The sequence below is a fragment of the Aquarana catesbeiana genome, linkage group LG05 (genome assembly GCF_042186555.1).
Source record: "Aquarana catesbeiana isolate 2022-GZ linkage group LG05, ASM4218655v1, whole genome shotgun sequence".
Lineage (NCBI taxonomy): Eukaryota > Metazoa > Chordata > Amphibia > Anura > Ranidae > Aquarana > Aquarana catesbeiana.
The window spans coordinates 550,106,750-550,120,106 of NC_133328.1; the positions used below are offsets into that span (position 1 = coordinate 550,106,750).

The window sequence follows — 13,357 nt, forward strand, 5'->3', positions numbered from 1 at the left end:
TAAATATGAGATCTGCGGTCAAAAAGACCTCAGATCTCATATTTAGACAAAAATGCAATAAAAAATGTCATTTGAAAAAAAAAAAAAATATCCCCTTTAAGAGCTTTGGGCGGAAGTGACGTTTGACGTCGCTTTCGCCCTCCAATGCTATGGAGCCGAGCGGGGGCCATCTTCCCCTCACTCGGCATCCAGGCTCAGAGGTAAGCATCAGAGACGACTGGAGCGTGGCGGGAGGCCCCTCTTCTGCCCCTGATAAAAGTGATCTTGTGGCAAATCTGCCACTGAGACCACTTTCATCTGAAAGCGGACCACCCGCTGAAGAAGAGGATACCAGGGTTATGGCAGCTAGCTGCTGCCATAACAACGATATTCCCAACGATATTCCTCTTCAAATTGCCGATGTATAACGACAGCGGACGGTCCGTAAGTGGTTAATGTGATACTAAAGTCTGTTATTTTTAAATAATTAAAAAAAAAAAAAATCATGTCATACTTACCTGTTCTATGCAATGGTTTTGCACAGAGTAGCCCAGATCCTCTTTATTCTCAGGTTACTTGTCTGGGCTCCTGGCCCCTCCCCATTCAGACACAGAGCAGCAGCTTGGCCCCGCCCCTCTCTCATTGGCTCCCTGACTTTGATTGACAGCAGCATGAGCCAGTGGCACCCTGCTGCTGTCTCAGCCAGTGTGCAACATCGATTGATCGAGATGGGGCTCAGAAAACCACTTTAAGATTAAATATGTGAAACAAATAATTGACTGTCACTGAAAAGGTGGATATGCCCTAATGGAAGACTAAAAGTCCCGGGAGTAAAGAATCCATAAATAGTGAGCCCATAAATTCATTAGTATGCAAGTCTCAGGCCTCTTCCACACAGGGCTGGTCATTTTTGACAGACTCCGCTTGCTCAGCAGGGATCGATCCATTGACCCCCCGATGAGCCGGCTGATGACAGGACCGTCTCTGCTCACTGTGCAGGGATGGACCTGTCAGAGCCCCGCTCTCCTCTATGGGGGACAGACAAGCGGTCCGTTTTCATCCGATCCGCCAGACGGATGGAAAATAGGGTTTCCATCTGTCTGCATTTAGCGGAATGGATGTCAGCGGACATGTCACCGCTGACATCAGTTGCTCCATAGAGGTGAATGGAGCGTTCGTTCAGGTCCGCCTGAAGAACTGACAGGCGGACCTGAACCGGTTTATTGAAAGCCAACTGGCAACTTACATAGGTGGTAAGCAGATAGCCATATCGATACATAACACTCCTCCCCAGCCTGAAAGGTTGACATTTGTTTTCACCGTCCATGGGTGTGATAGAAATTATTTCCATGTTATCAAGACTGGATTAGAAATCCACCAAGCTATGCAGTTTCTTGCTTGGCTGGAGACGCACATACGAAGGTGCAAGTACCTTTGTGAATACTCTGGTTGAAGAGGATAGCCCAGATGGCAGTGCACAAATTGGAAGGGCTTGTCTCCTATTGCGAAGTGCAGGAAGCACTAATGAAGCAGTTAAATAGAAATATGAAAATAAGCATCTTGGATGACTACTGTTGCTAAGAATTCCCTTTGTCCCAGAGAGGTGTGACTGACCTTGCGGATTCCATGCAAAACTTTGGGATGTGAAGGTACTTGTTTAAGGATTTTAGGTCCAGGATAGGATAAATACTCCTTTTGGGTTTTGGCAATGTGAACAGGTTTGAATATAATTCCTTGAACCTGTCCTCCAGAGGAACTGAACAATGACTCCCTGGGACAAGAGATGTTTCAGGGCGATCTGCAAATCTGGCTGTTCTTGAGAAGATTTGGTTTGTTTTAGGAGAAAAAATATCACGAGGGGGTAGAGTTTTGAACTCTATTTTATGCCCCTTTGAAACCACTAATTAAACCCACAGGTCTGGGATGTCTAGGACCCAGAGAAAGACAAACATCCCCTACTCTTAGGAGTGAGGGTGCCCCTTCATTGTGAGAAGGGCTTTGGGGTGGACATGGTAGTTGTAGTGTTCCACACCTTGCACCAAAAGGAAGGGCTGAATTTGGGCTTTGATGATGAAGTACCAAGAGAGCGATAGGTTACTCTTCTTTTAGAGGAGGCAGAAGTCCCAGAAGAGTGAGGTTTATGAAACTTCCATTGTAGAAGTACTTTTCCTCCTGTGACACGTTTGATGAATTTGTCGAATGCCTCAACAAATAGACATCCTCCTTCAAAGGGCATACTTTTGAAGCGTTGAACGCAAGCAGCTTCAGCTGACCAGGCTTTTATTTTCTGCGCATATGGATAGAAATGAGGGCCATTCTGTAGATCTGTGAGATGACTTGTTCTAGGGCATGAATACAAAAGAGTAAGACAGAGGGCAGTGTTTGCAAGTGCTCCAACAAGGTTCAATCTTCAAAGGCCAGATCCAGTACGATTAGCTGAGGTCTGACAAACAGAACAATAGCTGGTTGCAGAGCGGGGCCTGCAAGTTTAAAGAGAGCCATTAAAAATTACTCAAATTTCTATCCACAGAATTTTTAAATGAAGAAACTACTCCTGTAGACACAGTAAGATGTTTAAGACCAAGATGGCAGGGTCTACTAACGTAACAGACCACTTTCTAGTGATCTCTTTTTCCACTGGAAAGAGATCGGCAATAATTTTCAGAGGGGTAAACCAAGTGCAACAATGCCAAGATTTATGTGTACTGGAGAAGTGAGCATATAAACACTGGCAAGCATATTGAGTGAAGCCATAACATCAGGTGCATGAAAGGCTGAGAAATCTTTTCCAGCTTCCATCCAACACTGATGCTGGGTACTTCATTCCTCTTAATGAGGAGGCTTTATAAATTTTTGCTTTGAACAGGGATGGCTATATTAAGGCCATTAGTTGTTTGAAAAATTCTGACATGGTTGCAGAAAATACACCTTGGTCAGATAGGCTGCTTGTAGTGTGCCAGAGACAGAGCTAGAATTGAATGCAGAGACCATTGTTAAAAATTAGGATTATGCTCCGGTGAAAGGGAAGCATCATCCGTGATGATTTTGTAAGAAGATTCAATAAAATATTGAAGAAGCGCAGCAAATTCTGGATTTTTCTTGTTCCTTGGGTACAGGGTATACCCATCACAGTGGGCATATCCCTGGTGGGGACTTCAGGATCTGGGTTCCATAAGGATGGAGCATGGCTCTGGACCTGTAAAGCCTCCTGCGACTAACAATATGCATTGCACTAAGTGCCAAGGTGAGCGTCCAAGAAGGATCCAGTGCCCGAAGCAACATTACAGGTCGTCCCCATTGTGTGGGGGTTTAAGTGTGGCTTCCATAGTTTTACTGAAGTAACATTGATCCTGATGCACTGCTTCTTTTGTTGCATTAGAAGGCAGTAAGACGTTGATTGAAGAATGCAAATGAAAATAAAACTAGTTAAGCAAAGAATGATTTCTTTGTAAGGGAAGTGTCCAGCAAAGCTTCATCTGTGGCACCAGCCTATAAACCAGGTCTATGAATATCAAAGTCTGTGTCCTGTACTGCATTATTAGGATATGTGGCGGCCATATGCCACTGCTCCTAAACAATGAGATCCGGTTGGTGATCCATTGAATGCATTGGCGTGAGGTGGTTGTGAATATGTTCAATGGGATGGTCATCCTGAAAGTTCTTATCTCATACGACTGCCTGTCTGCATTACTGTGGTGGACTCCTACTGCTGTGACTCAGGAGCACCTCTGTTTGAATTTGTTTGTCATGCCCTGTAAGATTTGATCTGCCTTTAGCTGCCATAGTACTAAAGCATTATCTGCTTCTGCCACTATAATCTGCACTTTTGCCTCCTGCTGCTGCTTTACCTGCCTGCTTCTCTTTTGACTACTGAATTCCAGTAGTATCAGAACTTACTGCTCGAATTTGATGGACTAAGAACTGTTCTATTGTTGTCACATATTATCCAGGTATATTTGGGACTTCCTAATAAAATTGCCCTTCATGTCCAAATGGACAGCAGGTCAATTATAGATTACGATACGGAAGTACCACTCCTTAATTGACATTTGTCAGTCTATCAGTCGTTTGTATTGGGTCAAATTATTGAGCCTAGATGTCAGCTGTGTGGTTACCCTTAACACAAATTAACCCCACTGACTCAAAATTTGGGACTATCCTTGTAGTTTTATTGATTTCAAACTTGAACCAATTTATTTAAGCCCTTTCCTATGAGTGCATGGTATCACCACTGTGTGCTTCTCTTGCAATGCTGCAGACTTCCTGTTCACTCATTCTACTGCTATCAACAACGCGGCAGAAAAAGCTAAGAGAGTATAGCAAACCTACATAAATTGTGCATGGAAAAATCATGGAACAATGGTTCCCGTATAGATGTCCATAGGAGGGATTATCTACAACCACTTAATATTAATAACAAATTATTTATTTCATAGATTATGAATACATGCACTCATACTAGATAAGTTGAGGATCGTTCCTAGTCATTTATCCAGTCCAAAAAAATGACCATGTGCTGCAAATACCAGACACTCACATCCTGAGGGGTTTTATGGCTGAAGGTGTGATAAGAATTCCCATCTCAATATTTTCCACCTGGAATTTCCTCCTCTAATTGCTTTTCCTCTGTAAATCCTTGTCAGTATATTTATAGAACAGACAACACCAGGGATGGGACATCTCGTCCAGCTGTTTCTCACCATAAATATTTGATGGCAGTGGTTTAAAAAAAATCACCAATTAGATAAACCAATTAAGGTAATTATGGATTGTGTGATCTATGACCTCAAAGTACAGACCTGCAGCTTATTAGTACAGGAACAGCAACAGGTAAGGTATGATTATAGCAAAACAGACAATGTCTACTGAGATGTCCCATCAAGCAGAATGGTGTATTATATGCAATGTTAGTGAATAAGCAATGCATTAGTAAAAACACAAACCTCTAACGGTCCTTAGCCTTCTGGAAATGAAGGTTTAATATCTTTGTTTGAAAGCAGATATAAAACCCTAACTGGATGACATTTAGACTGCTAACGCACTGTGTATGTTTTCTTCCCCATAAAAAAGGTTTTTTTAGTCCTTTCCACCACCCAAGCATTCTCTGACTGGACAAGGTAGTGAGGAGGAGCAGTCACATCACGCTTTACCATTGCATCCATTTAGAGAACACTTCGCATTCATTCAGAAAATGCAATGCATTCTCTGAATGGCGCCTATTCCCGAGTTAGCAAAACATTCTGTGTGCCTTACAGTGGTACACTCCTGAGACTGAGACTATTCAAAGTTCTACATAGAGCAGTGAAGGATCAGGCCCTGCTCACTGAAATTACAGAACAGCTTTGCTTTTGACAGCCATTAGAACTTGTCATCTTCCCCTATATAATTAAAAACTAAGTGGTTCTCCCAAAATTAGAAAAATCTAAGCCAGTGTAAAGACTTTTCATAATTTATATTATATATATACATACATACACATATATACAGTATCTCACAAAAGTGAGTACACCCCTCATATTTTTTGTAAATATTTTATTCTACCTTTTCATGTGACAACACTAAAGAAATGACACGTTGCTACAATGTAAAGTAGTGAGTGTACAGCTTGTATAACAGTGTAAATTTGCTGTCCCCTCAAAATAACTCAACACACAGCCATTAACCACTTCCCTACCACACATAGTCATATGACGGTGGCAGGAACCCTTTGTCCCTCTGGGCCGCCATCATATGACGTCTTTTACTTTCCGAGCCTCTAGGGGGCGCGCGCGCTGCGTCACTAGGCACCCGATGAGCGTGCCCGGCGGCCTCGATGTCTGCCAGGCACCCGCCATTGCCCGTGAACACAGCAGGACCGTGGATCTGTATGTGTAAACACACAGATCCACATCCTGTCAGAGGAGAGGAGACCGATGGTGTGTTCCCAGTACAGAGGAACACCGATCGGTCTCCTCCCCTTGCGAGTCTCCGCCCCCTACAGTTAGAATCACTCCCTAGGAAATATAATTAATCCCTCGATCACCCCCTAGTGTTAACCCCTTCCCTGCCAGTCACATTTACACAGTAATCAGTGCATTTTTTATAGCACTGATCGCCGTATAAATGTGAATGGTCCCAAAATAGCGTCAAAAGTGTCCGCCGCAATATCACAGCCACGAAAAAAAAAAAAAAAAAAAATCGCAGATTGCCACCATTACTAGTAAAAAAATAAATAAATAAATATAAACAGTAAAAATGCCATAAATGTATCCCCTATTTTGTAGACACTATAACTTTTGCACATTTTTTTTTACGAAAAATATGTAGAAGAATACGTATCGACCTAAACTGAGGAAAAAAATTGTTTTTTTTTAATGGGATATTTATTATAGCAAAAAGTAAAAAATATTGTGTTTTTTTCAAAATTGTCGCTCTTCTTTTGTTTATAGCGCAAAAAATAAAAACTGCAGGAGGTGATCAAATACCACCAAAAGAAAACTATTTGTGGGGAAAAAAAATTTATCAAAATTTATATGGGTACAGTGCTGCATGACCGCACAATTGTCATTCAAAGTGTAACAGCGCTGAAAGCTGAAAGGAAGGGGGTGAAAATGCCCTGTACTGAAGTGGTTAATGTCTAACCGCTGGCAACAAACGTGAGTACACAACTAAGTGAAAATGTCCAAATTGGGCCCAAAGTGTCAATATTTTGTGTGGCCACCATTATTTTCCAGCACTGTCTTAACCCTCTTGGGCGTGGAGTTCACCAGAGAGTCACAGGTTGCCACTGAAGTCCTTGTCCATGCCTCCATGACAACATCACGGAGCTGGTGGATGTTAGAGACCTTGCGCTCCTCCACCTTCCGTTTGAGGATGCCCCACAGATGCTCAATAGGGTTTAGGTCTGGAGACATGCTTGGCCAGTCCATCATCTTTACCCTCAGCTTCTTTAGCAAGGCAGTGGTCATCTTGGAGGCGAGTTTGGGGTCGTTATGTTGGAATACTGCCCTGCAGCCCAGTCTCCAAAGGGAGGGGATCATGCTCTGCTTCAGTATGTCACAGTACATGTTAGCATTCCTGGTTCCCTCAATGAACTGTAGCTCCCCAGTGCCGGCAGCACTCATGCAGCCCCAGACCATGACACTCCCACCACCATGCTTGACTGTAGGCAAAACACACTTGTCTTTGTACTCCTCACCTGGTTGCCACCACACATGCTTGACACCATCTGAACCAAATAAGTTTATCTTGGTCTCATCAGATCAAAGGACATGATTCCAGTAATCCATGTTCTTAGTCTGCTTGTCTTCAGCAAACCGTTTGTGGACTTTTTTGTGTATCATCTTTAGAAGAGGCTTCCTTCTGGGATTACAGCCATGCAGACCAAATTTGATGCAGTGCGGCGTATGGTCTGAGAACTGACAGGCTGTCCCCCCTCACCCCTTCAACCTCTGCAGCAATGCTGGCAGCACGCATACGTCTATTTCCCAAAAGACAACCTCTGGATATGACGCTGAGCACGTGCGCTCAACTTCTTTGGTTGACCATGGCGAGGCCTGTTCTGAGTGGAACCCGTCCTGTTAAACCCACTGTATGGTCTTGGCCGTGCTGCAGCTCGGTTTCAGGGTCTTGGCAATCTACTTATAGTCTAGGCCATCTTTATGTAGAGCATGAATTCTTTTTTTCAGATCCCCATAGAGTTCTTTGCCATGAGGTGCCATGTTGAACTTCCAGTGACCAGTATGAGAGCGTGAGAGCAATAACACCAAATTTAACACACCTGCTCCCCATTCACACCTGAGACCTTGTAACACTAACGAGTCACATGACACTGGGGAGGGAAAATGGCTAATTGGGCCCAATTTGGCCTTTTTTTACGTAGGGGTGTACTCACTTTTGTTGCCAGCGGTTTAGACATTAATGGCTGTATATTCAGTTATTTTGAGGGGATAGCAAATTTACACTGTTATACAAGCTGTATACTCACTACTTTACATAGTAGCAAAGTGTAATTTCTTCAGTGTTGTCACATGAAAAGATATAATAAATCATTTACAAAAATGTGAGGGGTGTACTAACTTTTGTGAGATACTGTTTATATGTATTTGTGTTCAGCAGGAAAAAAATGATTATGCTAAAATCATGAAAAAGTTAAAGGGCCAGTCCACTTTATTTGATAATTCCACTTTACTTTCTGTACAACATTACAGCTCTATCCATCTTTCTTGTTCAAAGATCTGACACACAACCATTAGCAGGGTCTAAGCACTTCCGTTGAAAGTCTTGATTTCACATTACTGAGAATGTAGAAGGAGGCTATTTAATTTTAATTCTACATGGCAGTAGAGGAAAGAGACAGAAAATCTCACCAAATGAAGTCCTCGAAATATGCAGGCCCATCAGAAAAGAATACAATTTTTACCAATAAAATCTACTTTATACTATAAAAAAAAATGTTATGTATTCTTTGGATAGCCCATATTCTTATTGTTCCTTCTGGGGACATCTGGGGGTTGTCTCCGGTTTCTCTTAGCAAATTATACAGGACTAAAATATATGAGTGTTGAGTGGACTGACCTTTTAAAGCGATCGCCCAGCAGCTACATATATTCAATCCCACAGACACACTTTAAACAGGAAACATTCATAATACTTTATTATTTATTTCTACTCTTGTGTTTTCTGCTGCAGTATTCCTAATAGAACAGCATCTGCTTCAAGCAAAGTCGTATCTGTAACAGCTCCTAGGAATCTCGACGTTAACTCCAGGTCAATAAGCTTCAGGCGTACTTTAGTCCCTTTTTGATATTTTCTGTAAAAGACAATAAAGAGAATCAATAGGTATTACACTAAAAAACTGCGAGAAGATTACATTTAAATAATGACAATCTTAAAAGTGAACTCCAAGCTAATGGCTTAATACACCGCCCAAACTCGTATCATGGAACTCTTTTACCTGTCAATGGATTTGTATTTCCTTCCTTGTAGCATTTCGTTCCTTGTAGTCTTGATAAATACATACAATATGAGACAGTACTGTCAGCCTGGGGACGTGGCTTTTCTTTACGGCTGGTAATTAATACAGCCAAGTCACCTCCCTGCCCTCAGTCTGTGATTAACAGGCAGCACCCACCTTAGGCCCCTTCTACACAGGATGGGCTCTGTTGGAGTCCACCTACTCAGCAGTGAATCTGTTCGCTGATCCTCGCTGGGTAGATGGATGGCTGGTCCATGTCTGCTCTGCTTATGCAGTGCAGACACAGCCCAATCTCCTCTATGGGCGCTCGGATGTAAACAAACCTCCTGTCTGTTTACAGCCGACTGCCATCTGATCCAATCTGCCAGTATAAGTGTGCTGTGCAGGAAATAATAGGCTGACGCAAGGTAAAATCCAGCTACTTACACTAGTTAAGTTAAAAAAAAAAAATGATTTGTACATAATTCTATTTGTATTGGAATTGTAATTTTTAAAATAAGTCTCTACTGTCAAGAATATAGTGAGAGTGTGACAAACTGAGAAAACCCCACCTAAAATGGGAAATTCAGTGCAGGATATAACACCTGCCAAAAAGTACCCAAAGGGTGTCTATAACAAAAAGCCCCCATATGACCCTTTTTGCAACCTGATCAAATAAAAAGTACACCTGGTCAGGCCATTCACCAGCTATGCATATACAAGTAGTGCTCCACTTCAAACCGGCTGTAATCATTATCCTGACACTGCAAGCTGCAGCAGTTTAAGGCAGGCCATAGACAGTGAAAATGTCTTTCCTGCAACCATGGGTGGGGGAGAAGCCATCCCAACCGAGAGATGACAGCAAGCAAGCAAATCTGTCCGGCTGGTGGTACCCAAGTTGATCGATTGATAAACTTGGTAAATTCAGCCTGCCCATTAACTTCTCGAATCTCAGCTGGTTCCTGCTGAACTGGCTGAGATTCGAACCATCTATGGCCGGCCTAAGGTGGGGTAAGGTTTGCTCTAATGAATTTCTAAGGACATAAGGTTAGCAATACAGGAGGGTTACTTTAAAAATAAAAACACTTTCTCTGCTGATGACCTTCTATTATGATTCTTCTACTTCTTTAAAGCATCATACCAACCAAAATCAATATCACAGATTTTGGTAGATGATAGACACCATTGTGTCTTAGAAATTCTGGTGGTGAAAGGTCTTTGATGGCTTGACTTGTTCCCCAGTCTGCACACCTGTTGTAGCAATTACAATACAAAAGGGTTTTACTTTACTTGAAGGATTTTTCATTTATATTGTATTGTGGTTAAATGAAACAAGGAGTGTGCATACACCTGCTGTAATGGGAAGAGGCAGACTAAGGTGGGTGGGAGTAGAGGCAAAAAAAAGCTTGGCAGGAATATCTGGCTACTTAGGTCCCTCACTGTTATATACAGACAGTGTGGGACTCAGCCCCTTAATCTCTATCCAAAACTGAAAATATCACTTCTGAGTGGGCTGACCCTCAACACTTGCAGAAATCCACTAGTGTTAATCACTGATATAATGCGCTGTTTAGCTTTCAGAATTTTGTATCTCTCCATGGAATGTTAAATTGCTTCAATCTACACAAGCAGTGATGAGCAGCAGAGACTAGGTTGCCCTTTATAAACATTGACACATGCAGGAGGATTTAGTAAAAAGAGGGGATTGTTAGTATGGCAAATAAACCTCAGAAGGCCTTCAATGGTGGTTAATAATAAATACTTACTAACACAACTATAATTACTATTACTGAAGTGCCTTGTGATCCAAATATTTCTGGTTTCTAAAGAGTCTTTCTAACCAAAACTGACAATGCGGTTCTGAGTAGATACTGCCAGGCATACTGCCCAACCATTTGAAGCATCGCTTTAGATCCACCTGCTGTTACCAGATCTCTTGCCTCCTGGTGATTTTTTTTTTTTTTTTTTTTATTTCAATTGGCAAAGAAAAAAGCAGAGCACCACTCAAAAAGGGAAGCTCTGCTTCTAAGACTCCTCCCCCATTCCACTGCCACATTTGGCACCTTTTTGGGGGGAGCAGGTACCTGGTTTTGACAGACACCCACTCCCGGCTCAGTTCATGAAGTGAGCCAGAAGTTTGCCTCCCCTCCTTTCCCCACAGCCTTCTGGGACACATCACAGGTCCCCAAAGACTGTGGCCCATTTACAAAGCAAAGTGCACTTCATTGCCGGTTTCCCTTCAAGATAGCGGCGCCAGCACCAGATAGCCATTTGACGAATTGGCTCGGGTGAAGACACTGCTGGATCCCGTGACAGGTAAGTGTCCTTGTATTTTTTTTTTTCAGGGGGGAACCTGGAGCTCCTCTTTAAGATTCCTGCTACATGAGGAGGAGTGAGACTCAGCAAAGCAGGGAGATCTTTGATTAGAGACCCAAAAAGGTAGAAGGTGTTTGACGACATAGGCCTCAACCAAGACTGAAACAAGCCCAAGTGATTATACCTACCAAATGTTATACACGTACATACCTTTAGGTGAAAAGGAGCCTTAAAGGATAAGTTCACCTTTAGTAACATGTTACACCAATATTTAGGGTATAACAAGTTACTGAGCAGCTCCCCAATAGTCCCCATTGCAACAGCAGGCTGGGGATCTTCTCCCCGCACTCCCTGTCATAATTTAAAAAGGTGGCCATGTGTTTCTCCACTCACCCAGCTGCGTCATACATTCACAGAGTTCTGTGTATGGGAGAACTACAACTACCATCAGCCATTGTTGTTGAGCACTCTAGCTAGTCCATTGATGCTTTATGTCATTCAGTAACTGCCTGCCCGTACAAGGTATGGGCAGACAGCTACATGGACAGTCTTGCAGGAGCCTGAGTTTGCACCCGCAATCTGCTAATCGCTGGTGCAATGCTTTACAGGCTCCTAATAAAAGAAATTATAAATGCACATTTTTGACAAGTAAAAAGATGTGCATTATTATTATTCTTTTTAAAACGTGAATGTATCCTTCAAATAGGTTCAAATAAATAATCTCTAGATATTAAAGTGTATCTAACCCTAACCCCCTCAAAAAAACTGTATTGCAGCTTACCAGTCCTTAGATGATGCACCTGATGCACCAAGGACATTCCATTTCTGGGAAGATCAACAGGTACTTGCTGAAAAATGTTTAGCTTGAAAAAAAAAAAAGCTAATGCAGCCACTACATTTAAGGACTGATAAGATGCAATATATACATCTTTTATTATTGGATTTAGATATCTTATACACATTATTCATAGCAACAAAAATAAATACCACAAACTCCAATCCCAGTAAAATAATTAATTGTTACCTACTATCTGCTTAACTTAGCCCAGGGCACAGTTGCATTACACATATTTGTTCTTATATTTGTCTATACTTTAGTAAGCCTTTAAATATTCTACATGCATCACTAAATGTAATTATACTCTATGTGCTCCCACCCTCAAGTTGGCCTTAATGCCAACAGTTTACTGTAGGGAACAAGACGTTCCCACCGTCAGTGCTCTATCGTTCATTTATATACAAGTTATTAACTTACAGGCCCAGTCAGGTCCACTTTCCTTCATTTGACGCAATTAACACAGAACTGTATTTAGCTGGAAAACAAATTATCCATGATGAGGATAATAATAAGAAAAACCTGGGAGTCTAAGTACCATAACTCCAGTGTCATCAAGACCTTCACAGAGCCAAGTTCAATAATAGCAATTTCGGCCTTATTTTATACAGTAAAACAGACTGCCAAGTGCAGGAACCCATAGCAACCAATTGCAGCTTACAGATTCTTCGTTGTGGTGGCTTTTTTTCTTTTTTAAGCCTTCTTTCTTTTATTTTCACCTAGTAATCCAGCCAGCAAGCCTGTTCTTTTTCAACAGAACAAGCTGTCCTGCAGATGCAGCAGTTACAGGGTTGAGACAACCCCTTTAACAGTGATGGGGGTGTTTACAATAAACAGCTTATATTTATGTAGACCCATTATCCCAAAAGGAAAAAATTGTTGCTGTAACTGCTTATAAAGCGTTAACTGGAGTTTGGCTTCAATTTATTAGTGTATTTAAATCTGCTAGTACATCTAAAAATCCCCCCCCCCCCAGGCTGACAATGCTGCTGTATCTGGTGTCTTTGTGCTCCTTCATCCAGAGTGGGGGCACACAGGAGGTGTGTTACCAGCCAGATCACCAGATGAAAATACACCACCACATCTAATGATTGGGAAGTTGCCATATAATACATTTTTGGTTTGGGATTTTAAAGTGATATTAAAACAGATTAAAGACAAAATACAAACATGTCAAACATGTCATACTTGCTCTGTGCAGTGGTTTTGCACAGAGCAGCCCCAATCCTCCTCTTCTCGGGTCCCCTGCTCCTGGCCCCTGCCAAGTGCCTTTAAAGCAAGCAGTTTGCTAT

General features: G+C 42.0%; 1 protein-coding gene across 1 annotated transcript in view; it reads right to left on the reverse strand.

Annotated features, from left to right (window-relative positions):
* Positions 1-8,104: 8,104 nt before the first annotated feature.
* TPD52 (tumor protein D52) overlaps positions 8,105-13,357 on the reverse strand; it is a 343,871-nt gene continuing 338,618 nt past the window's right edge. Inside the window, exon 8 of the mRNA XM_073631856.1 lies at positions 8,105-8,770. Within this exon, the coding sequence (XP_073487957.1) occupies positions 8,626-8,770 (145 nt within the window). The 3' untranslated portion in view covers positions 8,105-8,625. The remainder of the gene's footprint in view (positions 8,771-13,357) is intronic.